This window comes from Aquarana catesbeiana, linkage group LG05 (assembly GCF_042186555.1).
Source record: "Aquarana catesbeiana isolate 2022-GZ linkage group LG05, ASM4218655v1, whole genome shotgun sequence".
Classification (NCBI taxonomy): domain Eukaryota; kingdom Metazoa; phylum Chordata; class Amphibia; order Anura; family Ranidae; genus Aquarana; species Aquarana catesbeiana.
Window position 1 is genome coordinate 251,832,376 of NC_133328.1, and position 23,733 is coordinate 251,856,108.

Genomic DNA, 23,733 nt, shown 5'->3' on the forward strand with positions numbered 1-23,733 from the left:
CCCTGCCATCTCTCACTATCGCTGATCTGCTCCTCTCCCCAATGCTTCAAAACAAACTGATCTGTATATCATTCCCTCTGTCACATAAACAGCTGCATCCTAGTGCCTTTGCTTTATAAAAAAAAAAAAAAAAGAAAAAGAAAAAAGATTTCTACCTGTTTTAACAGCGTCTTCCAGCGATCACATGACTCCAGCCTCTCTGCTCCTCTCCTCCCTGGCTGACGTCAGCAGGGGAATCTCAGCCCTGCCCACTGGAAATATCACACAGGGAGAGCCATGAGCCTGGGGTCATGTGATCGCTGAAAGACACTGTTAAAACAGGTGGAAATTGGGTTTTTCTTTTTTATAAAGCAGAGGCACTAGGATGCAGCTTTTTATCTGACAGAAGGGATGATATAAAGATGAGATAGTGGCTTAACAACCACTTTAATCCTAAAGAAAATTTATGGAGGGAGCTGAAGCTTCGAGTTGCCAAGCGACAGTCAAGAAACCTTAAGGATTTAGAGAAGAGTGGAAGGAAATCCCTCCTGAGATGTGTGCAAACCTGGTAACCAACTACAAGAAACATCTTACTTCTGTGCTTGCCAGCAAGGGTTTCTCCATACCAAGACATGTTTTGCTTGGGGATCAAATAGTTATTTTACTCACTGAATTGCAACTCAATTTATATAATGTGTTTTTTATGGATTTTTGGTTGATATCCTGTCTGTATCATTTAAGATACACCTATGAGAAAAAATATAGACCCTTTATTCCAATATATACACACATATATACATACAGTTGTGCTCATAAGTTTACATACCCTGGCAGAATGTATGATTTCTTGGCCATTATTCAGAGAATATGAATGATAACACAAAAACTTTTCTTTCACCCGTGGTTAGTGTTTGGCTGAAGCCATTTATCATCAACTGTGTTTACTCTTTTTAAATCATAATGGCAACAGAAACTACCCAAATGACCCTGATCAAAGGTTTACATACCCTGGTGATTTTGGCCTGGTAACATGCACACAAGTGGACACAAAGGGATTTGAATGGCTTTTAAAGATATCCATCCTCACCTGTGATATGTAATTAGTGTGTGTGTATAAAAGGTCAATGCGTTTCTGGACTCCTGACAGACCATTGCATCTTTCATCCAGTGCTGCACCGACGTTTCTGGATTCTGAGTCATGGGGAAAGCAAAAGAATTGTCAAAGGATCTGTGGGAAAAGGTAGTGGAACTGTATAAAACAGGAAAGTGCTTTTAAAAAGATATCCAAGGAATTGAGAATGCCAATCAGCAGTGTTGAAACTCTAATCAAGAAGTGGAAAATGAGGGGTTCTGTTGAAACGAAACCATGGTCAGGTAGACCAACTAAAATTTCAGCCACAACTGCCAGGAAAATTGTTCGAGACACAAAGAAAAACCCACAAATAACTTCAGGTGAAATACAGGACTCTCTGAAAACATGTGGTGTGGCCGTTTCAAGATGCACAATAAGGAAGCACTTGAAGATGGGCTGCATGGTCAAGTCGCCAGAAGAAAGCAATTACTACACAAATGCCACAAATTATCCCGCTTACAGTACGCCAAACAGCACATAGATAGGCCTCGAACCTTCTGGCACATAGTCATTTGGAGTGATGAGACCAAAATTTAGTTTTTTGGCCACAACCATAAACCTCAATATCATTGAGCCACACTGGGGAGATCTCAAACGTGCAGTTAATGCAAGACCGCCCAAGAATTTACAGGAACTGGAGGCTTTTTTCCCCAGAGGAATGGGCAGCTTTACCATCTGAGAGGATAAAGAGCCTCATCCACAAATACCACAAAATACTTCAAGCTGTCATTGATGTTAAAGGGGGCAATACACGGTATACAGAACTGGGGTATGGAAACTTTTAACCAGGGTCATTTGGGTAGTTTCTGTTGCCATTATGATTTAAAAAGAGTAAACACAGTTGATGGATAATAGATGACTTCAGCCAAACACTAACCATGAGTGAAAAAAAAGTTTTTGTGTTATTCATATTCCCTGAATAATGGCCAAGAAATAATAAATTCTACCAGGGTATGTAAACTTATGAGCACAACTTACTTACGTATTATATATACACACACACACCTTACATGCACAAAGTTTAACAACATCCCGGTCTTAGACCCCATACACACTATACAACTTTGTTGTCTGATTTCCTTTAGATTTACCAAAACCATGTAGTGCAAGGGCCTGCCTGATTGCATACAAATTGAAACTCTTAAGATTTGACCCCATATAATATGGTTTTGGTAAATGTGAAGGAAAAAGTCTACAGAAAATTGTAGAGTGAGTATCCAGCTTTAGTCCGTAGGGTTCAATATTGCGTCGGCCCACCCTTTACAGCTATAACCGCTTCAACTCTTGACTGTCCACAAATTTTAGGAGTGTGTCTATAGGAAAGTTTGACCATTCTTCTAGAAGCGCATTTGTGAGGTTAGGCACTGATGTTGAACAAGAAGTCATGGCTCACAGCCTCCGCTCTTATTCATCCCAAAGGTGTTCTATCAGGTTTAGGTCAGGTCATTCAAGTTCCCCCACCCCAAACTCGCTCATCCATGTCTTTATGGACATTGGTTGTGCACTGGTGCGCAGTCATGGTGGAACAGGAAGGGGCCATCCCTAAACTGTTCCCACAAAGTTGGGAGCATGAAATTGTCCAAAAAGTCTTGATATGCTCACTCCTTAAGAGTTCCGTTCACTGGAACTAAGGGGCCAAGCCCAACCCCTGAAAAACAACCCCACACCATAATCCTCCTCCCACCAAATGATTTGGACCATTACACAAAGCAAGGTCCATAAAGACATGAATGAGCGAGTTTGAGGTGGAGGAACTTGACTGGCCTGCACAGAGTCTTGACCTTAACCTGATGAATTAATGTGGAGACTGCGAGCCACCAGGCCTTCTAGTTCACATCAGTGCCTGACCTTACAAATGCACTTCTGGAAGAATGGCCAAACAATCCCATAGACACACTCCTAAACCTCGTGGACAGCCTTCCCAGAAGAGTTGAAGCTGTTATAGCTGCAAAGGGTGGGCCAACTCAATATTGAACCCTATGGACTAAGACTGGGATGCCATTAAAGTTCATGTGCGTGTAAATGCAGGTGCCCCAATACTTTTGACAATATAGTGTATTTATAAATACATAGACACACACACACGCTATCTCACAAAAGTGAATACACCCCTCACATTTTTGGAAATATTTTATCTTTTCATGTGACAACACTATAGACATTACACTTTGCTACAATATAAAGTAATGAGTGCACAGCTTGTATAGTAGTGTACATTTGCTGTCCCCTTAAAATAACTCAACACACATCCTTTAATGTCTAAACCACTGGCAGCAAAAGTGATAACACCCCTAAGTGAAAATGTCCAAATTGGGCCCAAGTAGCCATTTTCCCTCCTCGATGTCATGTGACTCGTTAGTGTTACAAGGTCTCAGGTGTGAATGGGGAGCAGGTGTGCAATTTGATGTTATCGCTCTCACTCTCTCATACTGGTCATTGGAAGTTCAACATGGTACCTCATGGCAAAGAACTCTCTGAGGGTCTGAAAAAAAGAACTTGTTCTACATAAAGATGGCCTAGGCTATAAGAAAATTGCCAAGACCCTGAAACTGAGCTGCAGCACAGTGGTCAAGACAATACAGCGGTATAACAGGACAGGTTCTACTCAGAACAGGTCTCGCCAAAGTCGACCAAAGAAGTTGAATGCACATGCTCAGCGTCACATCCAGAGTTTGTCTTTGGGAAATAGACATGAGTGCTGCCAGCATTGCTGTAAAGGTTGAAGGGGTGGGGGGATCAGCCTTTCAGTGCTCAGACCATACGCCACACACTGCATTAAATTGGTCTGCATGGCTGTTGTTCCAGAAGGAAGCCTCTTCTAAAGATGATGCACAAGAAAGCCTGCAAACAGTTTGCTGAAGACAAGCAGACTAAAGACATGGATTACTGGAACAATGTCCTGTATAAACCAAACTTATTTGGTTCAGATGGTGTCAAGCGTGTGTGGCGGCAACCAGGTGGGGAGTACAAAGACAAGTGTGTCTTGCCTACAGTCATGCATGGTGGTGGGAGTGTCATGGTCTGGGGCTGCATGAGTGCTGCCAGCACTGGGGAGCTACAGTTCATTGGGGGAACTATTAATGTCAACGTGTACTGTGACATACTGAAGCAGAGCATGAACCCCTCCCTTCAGAGACTGGGCCGCAGGGCAGTATTCCAACATAACGACCCCAAACACACCTCCAAGATGACCACTGCCTTGCTAAAGAAACTGAGGGTAAAGGTGATCGACTGGCCAAGCATGTCTCTGGACCTAAACCCTATTGAGTATCTGTGGGGCATCCTCAAACGGAAGGTAGAAGAGCGAAAGGTCTCTAACATCCACCAGCTCCATGATGTCGTCGTGGAGGAATGGAAGAGGACTCCAGTGGCAACCTGTGAAGCTCTGGTGAACTCCATGCCCAGGAGGGTTAAGGCGGTGCTGGAAAATAATGGTGGCCACACAAAATATTGACACTTTGGGCCCAATTTGGACATTTTCACTTAGGGGTGTACTCACTTTTGTTGCCAGCGGTTTAGACATTAATGGATGCGTGTAGAGTTTTTTTGAGGGGACAGCACATTTACACTGTTATACAAGCTGTACACTCACTACTTTACATTGTAGCAAAGTGTCATTTCTTCAGTGTTGTCACATGAAAAGACTAAACATACTAAAATATTTACAAAAATGTGAGGGGTGTACTCACTTTTGTGGGATATTGTGTATACACACACACACATGCAGACACATATATAAACACATACATAGCCTTTTTAAAAATCAGCAGCACTGTACCTTCACTCTCCCTGCCGGGTATTGCACTGTAGGGGGGAGGCATCTATCCCTTGCTTTCACTTTCAATGTAAACACAGTGTGACCGAGCTCCTGCACTGTCAATTTACAGTTCGGCTGAGGATCGGGGAGCTCGATCCCATATACCGCTCCACTATTCAGGCATACAGGGGGGCCGCATAGGCTCCCTGCAGCATGGGGCCGGGTTGCAGGATCCGACCCTGTGATGCGAGGGTTCTTTGTCAGTATCATTCTCTGCATTATTGTAATATGGCAGGGGGGATGTAATATTAATAATTATTACTTATCATCTGAACTGTACTACATAAAAATGAATTAGCATATACATGAAATACATTTCTAAGAGAAAGTGTATGAAAGCAATCTGTGCATTCTTTAACAGTAACTATAGCTGACACAAAGACCAGAGGACACAAAGACCAAAGGCAGGTTCAAATTTCAGTAAAAGAATTTTCAAAATAAAAAAATAATAGAATATGGCAGTTATATTTAAAAACACATTTGGATACTTACCCATGTCACAAAGCAGTGTCCTACATCTTCGGGTAGCTGTTCATATTTTTCAAGTTCTTTTAGAAAAATACTGTAGAAAAAAAAAATGTATACAATACACTCAGTTTAATGTATAGATGACAATCAGCGCAAACAAATGTGTACCCAGACCCAATTGCAAGCTGAACACTACAGGTAATCACAAATGCCTGAAACAATAACCAAAATGAAAAAGAGAGTAAGTGCAGCGCAATAAATAAAGTCCCCAATGGTCAATACAGGCAGGTCCACATAACACTTTCAAAGGCCAGAGAGAAGAAAATCTTGCATGCAGTTTTCAATTGCGCTTACAAGAGAACGTGGACCTCTGCAGAGCAGGGGTCAAACTCACGTGTATCCCCTAGGGGATGGTGATCTCCTTGATGTTGTCACTGGAAAGGAACACAGCAGTCAGAAGATCCTAGTATCCAAAGGAATGAGCCAGTCTTCCAGCAGAAAGAACCCCCAGGGATATAAGCATCAGGATCCCGGTGTCCCCACGGACGACTCCAAGGTATCAAATGTAAAAAAGGGAGTACTATCTAAGAGTAAGACCCCTTTCACACTGGGGCGGTTTGCAGGCGGTATTGCGCTAAAAATACCGCCTGCAAACCGCCCCTAAACAGCCTCCGCTGTTTGTTCAGTGTGAAAGCCCAAGGGCTTTCACACTGAAGCGGTGCGCTGGCAGGACGGTGAAAAAAGTCCTGCAAACCGCTTCTTTGGAGTGGTGAAGGAACGGTGTATTCACCACTCCTAAACCGTTCCTGCCCATTTAAATCAATGGGACAGCGCGGCTATACCGCGGCAATACCGCGGCTATAGCCGCGCTGTACGAGCGATTTTAACCCTTTTTCGGCCGCCAGCGGGGGTTAAAACCGCACCGCTAGCGGCCGAATACAGCTGCAAGAACGACGCTATATCAGCGCTAAACATAGCGCTGTTGTACCGCCGACGCCCCCACCGCCCCAGTGTGAAAGGGGCCTAATCCAGGCGCTCACAAGCGCTGTAGCTTATAGAGATTTAAAAAGTCGGACTGCAAAGCAATGCCGACACACATAGTATAGCAGCGGGTGACGTCTGTGTTGTAGCTCCGCCCCCCCGTACGCGGCGTTACGTCCTATTGGACTTTGTCAGCGAGGGGTGGAGCCTGACAATCACCCGGCATCTTTTATAATGAACGGACGGTGTCTCATTGGGCTAAGGAACACACGGAAGTAAAAAGCTTCCTTAGTAACCGGACCCTAGCAACAACTCGTCCAATATGTAAAATCAATGAGACCCTGTGTAAAACCTGAGTGGCGGAACTGGAAATCGAATTTTGGACTTCCTATTGTGTAGACACAAAACACCTTACCACAAAGGGACACAGTACGGCCACATTATAAAAATTCCATTAAATATCCCAAAAAGGGTAAATAAATTAAATTAAATGGAATAAACATACTGTACTAAAAATAAAAATAACAATAACGGAAGTGGTCTCCCGCTGCTCTGTGTGTATTAAAAACAGACATATGAAAAGAACCTTAAATTAAAAAAAAAAAATAAATAAAAAATAAAAAATTTATGAGTAAATGAATTCCCCATCTAAATTTGACTCATATGCATATGCAATTTTTTCGATATAAAACAATTTAAGTCGAATTCTACATTTAACCCCTTAGGGATCATAACCTGAGTCTCATGAATCCACATGGATTCACGCTGGCTCAATTGCCTAATGTAGTTGCCCCCTCCAATGTGGATTCACTTTTTCAATACCCCAAAATTTTAAACATCTAGGATTGCGATCATGAAACCTCCTAAAATGTTTAGAAACATTGTGTGTGATAAGTCCTCTCTTAATGTTGTTCACATGCTCGGCGATGCGGACTCCCATAGGTCTTGAAGTCCTACCTATGTACTGGAGTCTGCAATCGCATTCCAACATGTAAACGACCCCTACTGTGTTGCACATTATAAATTGTTTGATCTGATAATATTTATTAGTGGCAGAAGCTGTAAAGTCTTTCTTTCTCTTACTGTTCCCCTTAGATTACTTTTCCCAAGCTGAATTTTTAGCTAACCGCTTCTTGCAGAAGGGTTATGAGGAGGAGCATATAAGGAGTGACATGTTTAAAATTTTGGGGTATTGAAAAAGTAAATCCATGGGGGCAGGAGGCGGAGCCTAGCGGAGCAGACATGCATTGTTAGAGCTCCACACCGCTGAGGAGAGAAGAGAAGGACAAAGCGGAGCCTGCAGACTGAAAAGGTATCCATTTGAACCTTTTTGCCCCAGGGAACAAACTGTGAAAGTTTGGGCAGGAAATATGGTACTGGGAGGAAACCGTGGCAGAAATAAAAATCACCTCACAAAGAGCTCACAGGCACTCACTGCAGCTGAAGCAGCTCCAGTCACCTCACAAGATACAGCATCAGGGCGCTCTCACAGACAGAAAATGTCACAGCAAGACTCTCCATTTGAGTCAGATACAGAACAAATCCTCTCACAAACTTCTCCACAAGCCTCCTCAGTATCCCCAGTAATATTATTACAATTTGAAAAGATGCTTCATAAGGCTTTAAAACAAACCTCAGACCAAATAACAAAAAGCCTAACCAAAGAAATAAGAGAGCTGGGAAACCGCACCGCAGCCTTAGAAATAAAAATAGATGAAATTGAAATTACAACCCAAGAAAATATAACAGAATTGGAACAATTAAAAAAAGAGAATTTAATACTTCAAACTAAGCTCGAAGATTACGAAAATAGAGCCAGACGTTCAAACTTGCGCATAAGGGGAATACCTGAAACTGTGACAGACCTGCAATCTACTATTACTGCTCTATTACAAGAACTAAAGCCAGATATCCCTATTGAACGTTTAGAACTGGACAGAGTACACAGAGCCCTCACAGCCAAAAAGAAAGATGGAACCTCACGTGATATAATCACAAAATTTCATTATTACAGAACGAAAGAACAAATACTAATTGCTGCAAGAGAAAAAAAGGAACTTAATTTTCATGGACACAATTATCAAATTTTTGCTGACCTATCCCAACTTACTATTACTAAAAGACGATCCATGAAACCCCAACTAATGGAACTGCAACGCCACAACATTATGTATCAATGGGGCTTCCCCTTTTCAGTCAGATTTAACTACCAAGGTACAATTTACAGAAGCAGATCAGCAGATGAACTACAACAAACCCTTTTAAAATTAAATCTGACAGAACCCACAAGCAGCAACACTTCCACACGCAGAAAAATGGCATCATCTTCACCTTCAGGCGGCACCCAGAAAATTTCAGAACAAAATGGGAATCATCATTCTCACAAAAGAGGCCGTTATGCCACATCATCCATGGACCAAGAAGATTCAATGGACTGACATCCTAATTCCTGATATCTCTTCATTTATTATACTAAGAGATGGTTCTCTATAAAAAAAACTGTATTTATAACTGAATGTAACTGCATTCTGATAGTCACACACTGTGTGGGATCATGTTACATTCCAGTTATATTTCTTATTACTTCTGATTCATATAGCCTTAGAATATATAAGTGAAATAAGGAAATTCTTGTTCAGTTATATATTATCAGGTAATAATAATAGATTTATTACTTTTTAGGACAAATATGTTCAATAATCCAGAAGTAATGGAAGCTTTTTCTTTCTTTTCTTAAAACAAATATATTATTACCTAACTAGTTCCTAGAATTATGTTTTTGTTTATTCTAATCTGAAGCAATACAACCTCAATTTTATGAGTTAACATATCTAAACAGTTACATATGAATAAAATATGTAATTGTTTACTCTAAAAGGGTTAAAATCCCAAAATAATTCAAACTATCTTCATCAATACCAAAGTTATTAACAGTACCTTTCTAACTGAATTATTTAGCCTAGGGCAAGACTAACCATATACAACCACCCTGGAATAAATAATTTCAACAAAAACTATATTCTGCACTCCAATTAATGAAACATCATTTTGATGTCTTTTGACATAGCACTTCTCTCCTGTAAGCGGAAGATCCGTGTACCCCCATTAGCCCTCCTCATTCTCCCAACCATATTATGTGGGAGTGTGACGAAGGCACTTATTCCCCTGAGAGAGATATTTATTCTCTTTCACGGGTAAATTGTGATTACTTGCAAAAAATAATTTATACAATGTATCATCTAATCTCATATGTTTTTTGTTTACTCTTTACTCCAAAATTCACTGGTTTCTTTTCTATCTATTCATCTCTTCAGTCCACACAGGTTGATCTGCGCAGTCAGCTCTGCATAACAAAAAGTAAGTCAAAACTATTTGATCTATTGCCATGGCACCACTGAATATACTTTCCCTGAATGTTCAGGGAATAAATGTCCCTCAAAAAAGGACCAAAGCCTTCCGTACTTTCCATAACAAGAAGGCTCACATAGTATGCCTCCAAGAAACACACTTCACCAAAGATTCTACTCCAAAATATATTTCTCCTTTTTATCAACAAATTTACACGGCTTCTGCCTGTGCCAAGCAAAGGGGAACTCTAATTGCATTTCACCGATCCACACCATTCACCTTATCATCAGAAATTAAAGACCCAGAAGGTAAATACCTGATACTCATGGGTTATATAATGGATACAGCAATAACGGTGATTTCCTACTACGCTCCTAACAAACAACCTACACCATTCCTCTCACATATATTACAAGTGATTAATACACACAAAATAGGAACAGTGATAATGTGTGGGGATTCGAACCAGGTCCTCCTCCCATTTCTAGATAAATCACCTTTTACACCATCCAAAATAACCTCTAGATTACCTTTTTCTCAACTTCTTTCCAAATACAATCTGGTAGATTCATGGAGAGAAAGTAACCCAATGAAAAAGAAATTCACTTATTTCTCGCACCCTCATCAAACCTTCACCAGAATAGATCATATTTTTCTAACAATAGGAATGATACCAGAAATTATTGCATCAGATATAATTCCGATTCCGTGGTCTGACCATAATGCAGTATACACTACTATAGCCTCAGCCATACCAAAAGCGCATGACCCAACGTGGTACTTACCAGACATAATGCTCAAACACCCACTACATCAGATGGCCATTGAACAAGCTTTAAAGGAATACATATCAATTAATAATACAACAGACATCTCCCCAATAACACTGTGGGAAGCTCATAAGCCTGTCTTGCGTGGTACAATACAAAGACAAATGGCACTATTTAAACGGGAACGCAAAAATCTAGCAAAAAAACTAGAACTCAATTTTAATGCAGCCTACATATCATTTCAAGATAATCCATCTCAGAGTACAAAATCTCATCTGGAAAAATCTAGATTGGAATACGATCTATTTCTCACTGAGTCAGTTGATAAATCCCTCAAACGCTCCAAACACAATTTCTACATGAATACAAACAAACCAGGTACATATTTGGCTCAGGCATTAAATTCAACTAACAAATCTTTCAAACCAATACGTTTGAAAATATCAAAAAATGTTTACACTTGTAATCCAGTTAAAATAGTCCATAAATTTCACTCACATCTCGCAACTTTATACAAGACAAACAATTAATTTAATCCTACAGAGGCTGAATACTTCTTCTCAAAAATAACATTACCTGAGTTATCTCAGAATCAAAAAAGCAGTTTGGATGAGCCTATAACTATAGATGAAGTTGCTAACGCCATAAAAGTCCTAAAACTTAACAAAAGACCAGGCCCAGACGGCTACTCGACTTTATACTATAAAACATTCTCAGAAATACTCTCTCCCATTCTCACTAAAACTTTTAACAAACTTCTAGATGGACATTCTTTTCGGCAAGAAACACTAATGGCAATTGTTTGTATGATCCCAAAACCCCTTTCTGATGATACTTCCTGTGTGAATTATCGGCCTATCTCTCTGTTAAACCTCGATATTAAATTATTAGCAAAAATAATAGCAAAACGCCTCAATAGCATTATAGGAAAGTTAATACATAGAGATCAAGTAGGCTTCATGCCAAATAGACAGGCAGGCGATAATATACGCAGGGCAGTGTTATTGGCACATATTGCTAAAAAACAGAAAATCCCTTTATGTTTTCTATCTCTCGATATTAAGAGGGCATTTGACACAGTATCCTGGCAATATATGCAATATTCATTACAAAAATGGGGTTTTGGACCCCACTTTTTAACATGGATCAAAGCATTATATAATAAACCCAAAGCCTATATAAAATATGCTGGATACAAATCTGAAGCCTTTAATATCGAAAGAGGTACCCGACAGGGTTGCCCATTATCTCCCTTATTATTTGCCCTTATACTCGAACCCATGGCCCAATACATCAGAACAAACCAAACTATAACTGGCATTGAAGTAGGAGGTATTACACACAAATTATGTATATTTGCAGACGATATATTACTTTTTCTATCATCACCACAGGTCTCTGGTCCTAACTTAATACCAGCTCTTGATGGATTTGCAGCCCTATCCGGCCTTATGATTAATCCTAAGAAATGCCTAGTGCTTAATATTTCACTCACAAACATGGAATTGATCCCGGCTAGGGCTGCACTCCCATTCACATGGGCAGAAAAATCAATCCCATATCTTGGAATTCATTTAACAGCATCTCATTCTGACTTATTCTCAACCAATTATCCTCCTGTATTAAGACAGATCACAAATCTAATAAAACAATGGTCGCAACTTCCTTTATCCTGGATGGGGAAGATTAATGCAATCAAAATGACTATTCTACCCAAATTGCTTTATCTATTCAGAGTCCTCCCTATTCCAATTCCTTCCTATTTTTTGAGAATAGTACAAAAAAGAGCAACTTCGTTTATATGGGGCTCTTCTAAACCACGTATACCTATACACACACTACATCTTCCCAAAAATAAAGGAGGCCTGGGATACCCTAATTTTACTAACTACTACAGAGCAGCACATTTGGCCAGTCTGTCCAAATACCATGGCAAAACAGGAAATCCCATTATGGGTATTTATAGAGGCTTCAGAAAATGACCCTCTATTAATATCAAATTTATTATGGCTTGATCCTAAAGACCGCTTTAAAATTCATAATCCCATAACTAAACACTTCTTATCTCTCTGGGATAAACTAAAAACCAAATATCAGTTACAATCTCCACACAATCCTCTCCTTTCTTTTATCAGAAATCCGGCCTTTTATCCGGCATGGATCTACCCAAATTCTTTTAAAGCTTGGACAACATCAGGCATTCAGACACTAAATGACTTCATAGCATCTAAATCATTCCTTTCATTCCCATCGCTTAGAGAAAAATATGATCTACCAAACTCTGAGATATTTAGATATCTCCAAATCAAAAATTTCTATACACCATTCCTAAAGGGGGATACACCATTATCCCAATTATCCATTTTTGAATCAATCTGTACAAAAGATCCATTTGCTAAAGGTACAATTTCATCACTTTATAATCAATTATATGGAGTAGCAAATCTTAATAGACCCTCTTACGTTCAGAGGTGGGAGGAGGACCTGGGACGAACTTTAGAAGACACGGACTGGTCTAACATATGGCTCACATCTAAGTCATCTTCACCCAACATCTTAGCACTGGAGACAAATTATAAAGTCCTAACTCGCTGGTACCTTGTACCCGCTAGAGTGGCAAAATATTCACCTAATACCTCAGCTCTTTGTTTTCGAGGATGCCCAGAAATAGGCACATATTTACACATATGGTGGACGTGCCCAGTAATCCAAACCTTCTGGAAGGAAGTCTTCGTGATTGCATCTAAAATATTTAAAAAAATAATACAACCAGATCCATATTTAACTTTACTTAATCTAAAACCGGAATGGTTAACACTCTCTCAATTCAAACTAATGATCCAACTAATAACGGCTGCAAAACAAACAGTGGCCAAGGCATGGAAATCTCCTACATTGGTACAAGCATAAACAATTCACAGAATGAATAATACAATGTCCCATGCTAAGATGGTAGCCATCGATCAAAATCAAATTCCAAAATTTGAAAAACTTTGGCATCCTTGGATAAAACAACAGTTCCTGTCAAACTTCAATGACTCTGTCCTGTTGCCATGGTAACAGATTAAATGACTTACAGAGACACCCATTCTAAGGCTTCAAAGAGAACGAAAAAGAATAATAAACTGACGAGCGGGACAACCTTGTGGACCATACCTCTACCTTTCAACCCTTTTTCTTCTTTCTCTTTCCTTTTCTCCACCTTACGATTAAAGCTCATTATCAGAATTTATTTGACCTATATACACTCTACTTGTAAACAATATGTATAGTAGGTATAAATCATTTAAATACCTACAAAAGTAACTAAGGAAATTATATATATCTTTAATTTAGGTTTATTTGAACCCAATGTTTAATATTTGAAATTTCATGATATTTACCTATATAAACCCTACTGTAAAACAATGAGCTTACTTTATAGATCCTTGTAAACTTACTTTATGTATCTTTATAACATTGTATACTCAATAAACTTCTTTTGACAAGGAAAAAATAAATCCACATTGGAGGGGGGGGGGCAACTACATTAGGCAATTGAGCCAGTGTGAATCCATGTGGATTCATGAGACTCAGGTTATGAACCCTAAGGGGTTAAATGTAGAATTCGATTTAAACTGTTTTATATCGAATAAATAGTTGCATATGAGTCAAATTTAGATGGAGAATTCATTTACTTTTTTTTTTTTTTTATATTTAAGATTCCTTTCATACGTCTGTTTTTAATACACACAGAGATGGCAGCGGGAGACCACTTCTGTTATTGTTATTTTTAGTACAGTATGTTATTCCATTTAATTTAATTAATTTACCCTTTTTGGGATATTTAGTGGAATTTTTATAATGTGGCCGTACTGTGTCCCTTTGTGGTAAGGTGTTTTGTGTCTACACAAAAGGAAGTCCAAAATTCGATTTCCAGTTCCGCCACTCAGGTTTTACACAGGGTCTCATTGATTTTGCATATTGGACAAGTTGTTGCTAGGGTCCGGTTACTAAGGAAGCTTTTTACTTCCGTGTGTTCCTTAGCCCAATGAGACACCATCCGTTCATTATAAAAGATGCCGGGTGATTGTCAGGCTCCACCCTTCGCTGACGAAGTCCAATAGGACGTAACGCCGTGTACGGGGGGGCGGAGCTACAACAAGGACGTCACCCGCTGCTATACTATGTGTGTCGGCACTGCATTGCATTGCAGTCCGAATTTTTAAATCTCTTAAGCTACAGCGCTTGTGAGCGCCTGTTTTTATACCAGTGACTGTTTCTTTCTGCAATAAATGGATTACTCTTAGATAGTACGCCTCCCTTTTTTTTACATTTGACACCTTGGAGTTGTCCGTGGGGACACCGGGATTCTGATGCTTATATCCCTGGGGGTTCTTTCTGCTAGAAGACTGGCTCATTCCTTTGGATACTGGAATCTTCTGACTGCTGTGTTCCTTTCCAGGGACAACATCAAGGAGATCACCATCCCCTAGGGGATACACGTGAGTTTGACTCCTGCTCTGCAGAGGTCCACGTTCTCTGGTAAGCGCAATTAAAAACTGCAAGCAATATTTTCTTCTCTCTGGCCATTGAAAGTGTTATGTGGACCTGCCTGTATTGACCATTGGGGACTTTATTTATTGCGCTGCACTTACTCTCTTTTTGAATACACTCAGTTTATCTTTTTTTAACACGTAGATTTTTTTCATATTGAAGTCAACATTTTCTGCATTCCATAACTAACAATATAATGTACAGCGCACATTATTATTGCAATGTTATATTATACATTAAATAACCAGCATATGTAAAATAGGTATGGAACTAATAGTAAGTCTCATCACACAATTACAAAATTAGTTAACCACTTCTGGACCAAGCCTATTTTTGACACTTGTTATTAAAAATGACGTAAAACCCCAAAACACACATTATATGTATACACACACACACATATTATATTATATACACACACACATATATATATATATATACACACACATACATATATATATATATATATATATATATATACATATATATATATATATATATATATATATATATATATATATATACATATTTAGCAAATACTCTGGAGAATAAAATGGCAGTTGTTGCAATGATTTATGTCACACGGTATTTGCGCAGCAGTCTTTCAAATGCAATTTTTTTGAAAAAAATACACTTCACTGAATATTAAAAAAAACTAACCAGTAAAGTTTGCCCAATTTTTTTGTATATTGTGAAAGATGATGTTATGCCAAGTAAACAGATAACCAACATGTTACAGTTTTAAATTGTGCTCAATCGTGGAATGGCGACAAACTATGGTACTTAAAAATCTCCATAGGCGACGTTTTAAAAAATTTTAATGGTTACCAATTTTTGGTTACAGAGGAGGTCTTTTGCTAGAATCATTGCTCTTGCTCTGATGATCGCGGTGAAACCTCATGTGTGATTTGAACACTGTTTACATTTGCGTGCGCGACTTACATATGCGCTTTCTTTGGTGCGCGAGCATGCGGGAACAGGGGCACTTAAAAAAAAAAAAAAAAAATTTCCTAATTCATTTCACACTGTCTCTTTAAAAAAAAAAAATAAAAATGTGATCACTTTTATTGCTTTCACAAGAAATGTAAACATCCCTTGTGACAGTAAAAGGCGGTGACATGTACTCTTTATGGAGGGATCTGGGGTCAAAACACCAAAATCGGTGCTTCCAGATTACTACATTGGAGACTGGCTTTGTTTGGGGCTCTGGCCAGCTGGCAGACATGCCAGCTGGTCGCTCGGGTCTCCGGGTGGGACAGGAGACCCAGGCGGAGCGGCAGGAGGGGGGACAACAACGTCCCCTCACGCTGCTCGTGATAACAGCCGAGCGGCTGCTGAGTCGCATCAATTGTTATTACCAGAAAGGTGACCACCAGCTCTAAAAAAACGGTATCGGCATGAAGCCTGCAGCTGCAGGCTTCACCCCGTCACAACCACTTCCTCAAAGTGACGTACAGGTACATCGTTTTGCAGGAAGTGGCTAAACAAAATAGGAGAGTACATTATAAACAGCAAAAAAAATCCCCCCTACTTTATCAGAAACATAGTTTTTCTTACTGCAGTTTTTGCCTTTAAAGTAGAACTTTAGTCAAAAAAATTAAGTCCCACTAGATCACTATAGACTGGCCCTTTTTGTCTCACCCTGCTCTGAACATGCTCAGCTGCCCTCTCTAGGTATTTTTAGGCATTGCCAAGTTTGTTAAGGCTGATCTGCTGACAGCCTTAAAACCCTTCTATACTTTACAGCTAAGGAAGCTGCTTCCATTTGATCAGCATCTGCCTCAGTGCTGCACATGTAACAATTTCTTGAAACAATTAAATCGATGAGTTTATTTCTGATTTCGGATTTACTGCTGTTCAGGGACTCTGGGCGTCATCAAAATGGTAGCCTCCAGCAAGAATAAACGGGAGCATCGCTGGGGGTAATTTACAGCACACACTAGTTTTGGTAACATAATTATTAATGTGGAATTTATGTTCCTTGCTAAAGAAAATTTTTTCTGTTGTTATGGGTAAAGTTCCGCTTTAAGGCACTTTTAAAAATCTGCATTAATAAATTATAGACATGTCATATGTATTAATAAATTACAGACATAACCTACAGTATACAGTAACAATATTTTTTTTTCTTCCATCTTTTACCATGAACAGTTTCCCCTATGGAGCACATGCTAAAATCGATGTTTTTGCCTAGCAAATTGTTTAAAACACCCATATATATATTTTTTTTTAAAACAGAAACCATGTAGAGTAAAAAGAAGGTAGTTTTATGTTGCATAATATTTGCTCAACTGTTTATCAATATTTTTAGGGAAAAATACAAAAACGTTTGAACAAAATAAGATGTGGTTGTGTTGAGTAAATAGATGCCAGATGTGTGTGGTCTCAAGACTGCTTGTACCTACAAAACAGTTAACGATTGTGGTACTCAGAGTTATCAGCAGGCAACACTTTAAAGTGGTTATAAAGTCAAAACAGTTTGCAATCTCTGCATAAAGTGGTTCTAAAAAGCAAAAGTTTTATTTTTTTTTATCTTAATGCATTGTATGCATTAAGATAAAAAAACCTTTTGAGTGCAGCAGCTCCCCCCAGCCCCAATAATACTTACCTGAGCCCATATCTATCCAGCAATGTTGCAGGAGAGACTTGGTGCCCGGGACTCTACCTCCTCATTGGCCGAGACAGCAGCACCATTTGCTCCCACTGATTTCAAAGTCAGTGACCCAATGAGGAGAGAGAGGGGGTAGGGCCTAGCCACGGCTCCATGTCTGAATGGACACACAGAGCTGCAGGTCAGCTTCCCCCATAGCAAGCTGCTTGCTCAGGGGGCACTCGGCAGGGGGGAGGGGCCAGGAGCACCGAAGAGGAGGATCTGGGTTGCTCTGTGCAAAACCACAGCACAGATCAGGTAAGTAGAACATGTTTGGTATTTTTTTTGACAGTAAATGTTTTTTTATTTAAAAATATGAAAGGTGACAATGACACAGTACATGGACATCAGGTGCATACATTAAGTCACAAGGTCTGAGTTGACAATATAGTTACAGCTAGAAGTTATTCACCCAAGTTAATGATAATGTCTAATAGAAATATGGATGAATGAATGTACTATATGAAACAGCAATTAACCCATCAAAGCAGCGCTATTTTCAGTCCTCAATGCTGACTGATAAAACAAAGTCTTTGTAAATGCAAGCAAAACACATGCAGGCAGGTAAATTCCAACAAAGACACAGCGGTTGGAGCTCGGTCTGGATTCCCTTATATGAATAGTAGATCTGATGAGTGCACCTTTCACCATCTATTGGGACACCTTGTGCTGCACACACCCCATAGGGGTTCAAATTCACCGGAGCCAGGAGGTTAACAAGCCTTGGATCAAATCCTCTCTCTGTTTACTCCCGAAGTCCTCCAGGGTTGATGATCAGATAACAGCAACAATGTCCACATGTAAAAAAGAGACCCCGAATAGTCCAGTACCGTTTTGATAATTTATTGTAAGTCACAAATAAGAGAAAAAAAAAACTAATAAAGTAAACACACTGTAAAAATCAGTGGGCGCAGTTCCTTACAAAGGATAGCCTTCTAGCTTTCAGTTGGTTGGTAATAGTGGAAAACTCAAACTGCTTCTCTCAAAGCACAAGGGTACTGGTTGCAGACTGGATGGATGTTACACACTCACAGCTGATCAGTCCTTCATTCCACTAGTATACAACTACAAGCATGGAGCGCACTGCGTGTCAACCAGGCACAGCTGATCTGCACTTCCTCCCTCTCGTGTCTGAAGCTTCAGGCTAGAAGCACACTGCGTCCTCACGTGATAACGGTTGCCGTGGTATCGTGCTCTGACTAGTTTCGTCAGGAAGACTTTTTCAAAGAGCATGACTACACGGCTTGTTGAACAAAATTTATTTGAAAACCAGGGGGTGGGGTTTTCAAATAAATATTATTTTCAAATAAATTTTGTTCAACAAGCCAGAACACCCAGCACGCCTTCCCAGTATGGACGCAGCACAGGGCACGACCATACCATGTGGAAAAAAGTACCGAGACATAAACCACATCTGGAGCAGAGAGCACTCGTTCCTGGATATATGCTGGCCAATTTCACAGGGGGTATAATATGCCCTGTGTAAGAACTTAGTTTGGATGAAGCGGTCCCTTGCTGAAATAATTTTTGTGGTATAGTCAGACACTATATCCTCCCAACTTTCGTCTGTCAGCTCTGGGATGTCAGTCCTCCACTTATTAAACACCTTAGTCAGGGATGTCATGTATGCAATGGAGAGGTAAAAGTAGAGGGAGGACAGGGGTTTGGCCATGACTTTAGCAATGAGCAGTCGTTCAACTGCATCAGTCTGAAGGGTCAGGGGACTGGGCTTGTGTCACATGCCTGAGTTGATAGTACCGTATATACTCGAGTATAAGCCAAGTTTTTCAGCCCATTTTTTTGGCTGAAAAACCCCCCCTCGGCTTATACTCGAGTGAGCCGTAACTTCCATTAGTAAAACAGCGTGTCTCCCGCTGTGTATGCAGTTTGTTCCGCTGTCAGAGAGCCCCACCTCCTCCTCGTCTCTGATAGACGGAACGCTGATACAGTTTCCCAGCATTGTATCAGTGTTCCTCTAGCACAGACGAGGAGGCGGCGGGGCTTTCTTTCAATGGACAGCGGAACAGACTGCATACACAGTGGGAGACACACGCTGTTACACACGCTGTTCTACCAATGGAAGGTACGGCTGCAGATGGGCACAGTGACACTACAGATGGGTAAAATTAGACTGCAAATGGGCACAGTGAGGCTGCAGATGGGCATTATTTACCCAGTAGCTGCTGCATTTTCCCACCCTCAGCTTATACTCGAGTCAATATGTTTTCCCAGTTTTTTGTGGTAAAATTAGGTGCCTCGGCTTATATTCGAGTCGACCTATACTCGAGTATATACGGTATCTGAACTTCATGGAGGCAGGGATATCATATGTTTAGCTCTTAGTGTCTAAAAGGAGGAGAAGGACCCATCAGTATAAATATGTTTAATAGTGACTATCCCCTTGGCCGCCCACAACTGAGACTCCGGAAGCCCATAGAGGTGTGATAGCATGGGATTGCCCCACAGGGGCGTATGGGGGGAGATGACAGAGTCCGACTTATAAATAGCTCTTGTGGGGGGCGTGGCCTGGAGCGGCATGGAATAGGACACTGAGACGCTGAGCTCCGCCGGACACAGATCCTTTTCTGCATATCCTGCCGTTATTCCTGCCTCTAGACGCCTCAAAAGTATCACCCTACACCGGGCAATCGCTAGCACCATGTCGCCGCCAAAGAAAACGGCCACCGCGACCGCTAAGCTCGATCAGTATCGCCGTCAGGAGCGGGACTCACCAAAGATGGCGGAGCCACGAGGAGAGAGGAGACGGCCGCAAATGCAGACACCGTTAAGGTACTGGAAGCGATCACTTCTTGTCAAGAAGCTATTGCTGCGCGTCAATCCACCCTCACAGCCAGAATAGAGGAAGTTAAAGTGGATATCTCACTAGTGAGGCAGAACTTCCAAAAACTCAGGGAGAGGGTCACTGAAACTGAAACTAGAATCAGCATGGTGGAGGACTCCCTCCCCCCTCTTCAACATTCTAATGAGGCCATGCAGGCGCAGGTGAATCAGCTCCTACAAAAGCAGGATGATCTTGAAAATAGAATTCGGAGGTGCAACCTCAGATTCATAGGCCTCCCAGAGGAAGTGGAAGTAAGGGACCCCCCGGCGTTCCTGGAAACACTATTGTGTGACACATATGGCAGAGCGGCATTCTCCCCTACATTTGCAGTGGAGCGTACACACCGCATGTCGGGCAGACCCCCACCAGTAGGTGCACCCCTTCGCACCTTCATCGCCAAATTCCTTAATTACAGGGACAGAGACGCCATACTACGCCTCAGTTGTGAAAAAGGCAACATCCCCTTCGGTAACAAAATGGTAGCCGTCTTCCCAGATTTTTCTGCAGAGGTACAAAGAAAGCGTAAAACATTCATGGAAGCTACGCATTAAAAATATCAAATATGCAGTGCTTTTCCCTGCCCGCCTGCGAGTGGAAGGAGATGACAGAGCACACTTCTTTGAGGATCCTGAGGCGGCCATTGCGTGGCTGGAGCGAAGAGATGCACAGAGATAAGTGTTCCAACTTCTAAATACCATGCTCAATCTTCCATGTTTTTCTTTTATTATTTTATTATTATGCTTTTTTGCTCATCCTGATTTGGCAGATGACTCAGACTAACTCTTGTCAGCAGGACGGGACAATAGACTGCATATAGACATTGCTCTCTGTGATGCTTACCCCTGAGCGGTAAAACTTGGTGTACACAACCTATGCACATCTGATGTCGACAAGGCCTTCTGTGTATGTGTGACACTTGGATGGATGTCGGTGTGAACTGGGACAGTCAAGCTTATATATTGCCCCCCCCCCCCCCCCCTTTTTTTTTTTTTTTTTTTTTTTGTGGCGGCATAACTGGGAAGGAAATGTGTAGGGTGTTAAGACCCACAAAAAGTATGTCTAGATGAAAAGTTGGTTCTTACACTTATTACAGCTATTTTTTTCCGGCGGAGGAAAGTAACTAGCTAATGGGCTCACTACAGAACGTGGGCTCAGTTCTATACTATGTTTTGTTATGCAGCAAAGTTTTGCCCTACTATATAAAGTACCCAACCCAAGATGGTTTACAGTACTTGAAGACATACAATGTGCAGTTGTTGCAGCCGTGGAGATGAGGTTCGCTCTCTCTAGGATGGCATCACCAGTAATTTTTTTTATTTTCTTATGTTCTTCATACTTTTCTTGCAGGTTGGACAATGTACATGCCATGTTGGCAGTTATAGGGAAAAGCCCGCACCAGTTGGGGAATGTGCAGGGCAGGGAGGGGGGATGTAATGGGTATTACATTGTAAGACGAAATCTCTCAATTTGCTTCAATATGCTAATTTTACTTTGGTACCAGGATGATAAAGATGCAAAGACACGTCCAATTGTATACTTGACCATGCGGATTCCCAGAAAATATTTAGTGGATGGTAGAAGTCATGGAGTTTTACAATCCAAATACCTCACCTCATGGCCGCCTTGACATTTCTCACGTGGAATGTGCGTGGAGTGAGAGACCCAATTAAACGGTCGGCTGTATTTGCTTTACTTAAGCAGCAAAGAGCTGACGTGATGATTTTGGTAGAGACACACGCAGAGGGCTTAGTTCAAAGAGCACTTAAACGCCCCTGGTTGGGGTGGACATACCATTCTGTACACACCTCACACTCTAGAGGAGTTTCGATATTTATCGCCAAACACACTCAGTTTGAACTCCATGGCTTTGTATCAGATCCACAAGGTCGTTATGTCTTTTTAAAAGCAAAACTACATGGTGAAATGATCTTATTAATGGCATTTTACGTGCCTCCACCATTTCAGTCCTCCAGTTTAATAGAGGGGTTTAATTTTATGGCCCTACACCCTAATGTGCCAGCGATGTGGTTGGGTGATTTTAACAATGTCTTAGATCCAACATTAGATAGAATGACTAGCTCCTCCTCATCTAACGCCCCCCAGCACCAAACGAGATTTGCCAGACTTTTACAAACTTTAATTTGGTTGACACGTGGAGATGCAGGAACCCCTCATTTCGGGCATATTCATGCTTCTCCACGTCCCACCAATCTATGTCTCGGATTGACCTAATATTAATCTCCAAAACGCTTCTCCCCAGACTAATTGATGCAGGTTTCTCTCCTAGATCATTATCTGACCATTGTCCATATTGGGTTAAACTCTCCTTGCACCACAACTGACCACCAATATCTTGGAGACTAAACCCCTTCTGGCTGACCCTTTTTTCGGAGGAGGATGATCTCTCCTCGCAATGGACACAATTTTTTGAGACCAATGAGGGATCTGCGTCCCCTCAGATAGTCTGGGAAACGTTTAAGAAACACGCCCGTATGATACTCACAACATATATTAACAAATTAAAGCGTTCCTCTGAAGCAGCTATTACCGCTGCTACTGAGAGTCTGCTTTTAGCGGAAAAGGCATTTACAGAAGACCCCACTCCAGAAAAGGCAAACAACCTCAAACTGTGTTCCAGGGCCACAGACCAACTCCTATACGAAAAATCCAAAAGAAAACTTTTTTTCCAAAAACAAAGGACATTTGAGCAAGGGGAAAGGGCAGGAAAACTACTAGCCTATCTTGTGCATAGCGAAGACAGACCCCCAGTCATGATCTCGCTTTACTCCCCGGACGGTACTCTAGTGACGGAACCGGCCCAAGTCATAACAATGTTTCGAGACTTTTTTACCACACTATATACCTCCAAGGCCCCGACCGATAATACTTTAATGGAAGCATTCTTAGATGATAGCTCTATGCCCCGCCTAACGGAAGCCCAAATTGAGACCCTAGAAGCCCCATTGACGGCTGATGAAATCAGCAAAGCCATTGCGGAATTTCCTAAAGCTAAGGCCCCTGGATCCGATGGACTACCAGTGGAGTTTTACTCCACCCATTTGGAAATATTTATTCCCAGACTACTAAAACTGTACAACTCCATTTTTGCCGAATCTGAACTGCCAGCTTCCATGCGAGAGGCTACAATAGTACTAATTCCCAAACCCGGTAAAGACCCGCACCTTCCGGAGTCATACCGCCCCATCTCTT

The 23,733-nt window shown here is 41.0% G+C and overlaps 1 protein-coding gene across 1 annotated transcript in view; it reads right to left on the bottom strand.

Annotated features, from left to right (window-relative positions):
* Window positions 1–23,733, bottom strand: part of TRIO (trio Rho guanine nucleotide exchange factor) — a gene marked incomplete in the record, with an annotated part of 1,361,655 nt that overhangs the window by 601,876 nt on the left and 736,046 nt on the right. The window contains 1 exon segment of the mRNA XM_073630705.1: window positions 5,421–5,490. Coding sequence (XP_073486806.1) covers window positions 5,421–5,490 — 70 coding nt within the window.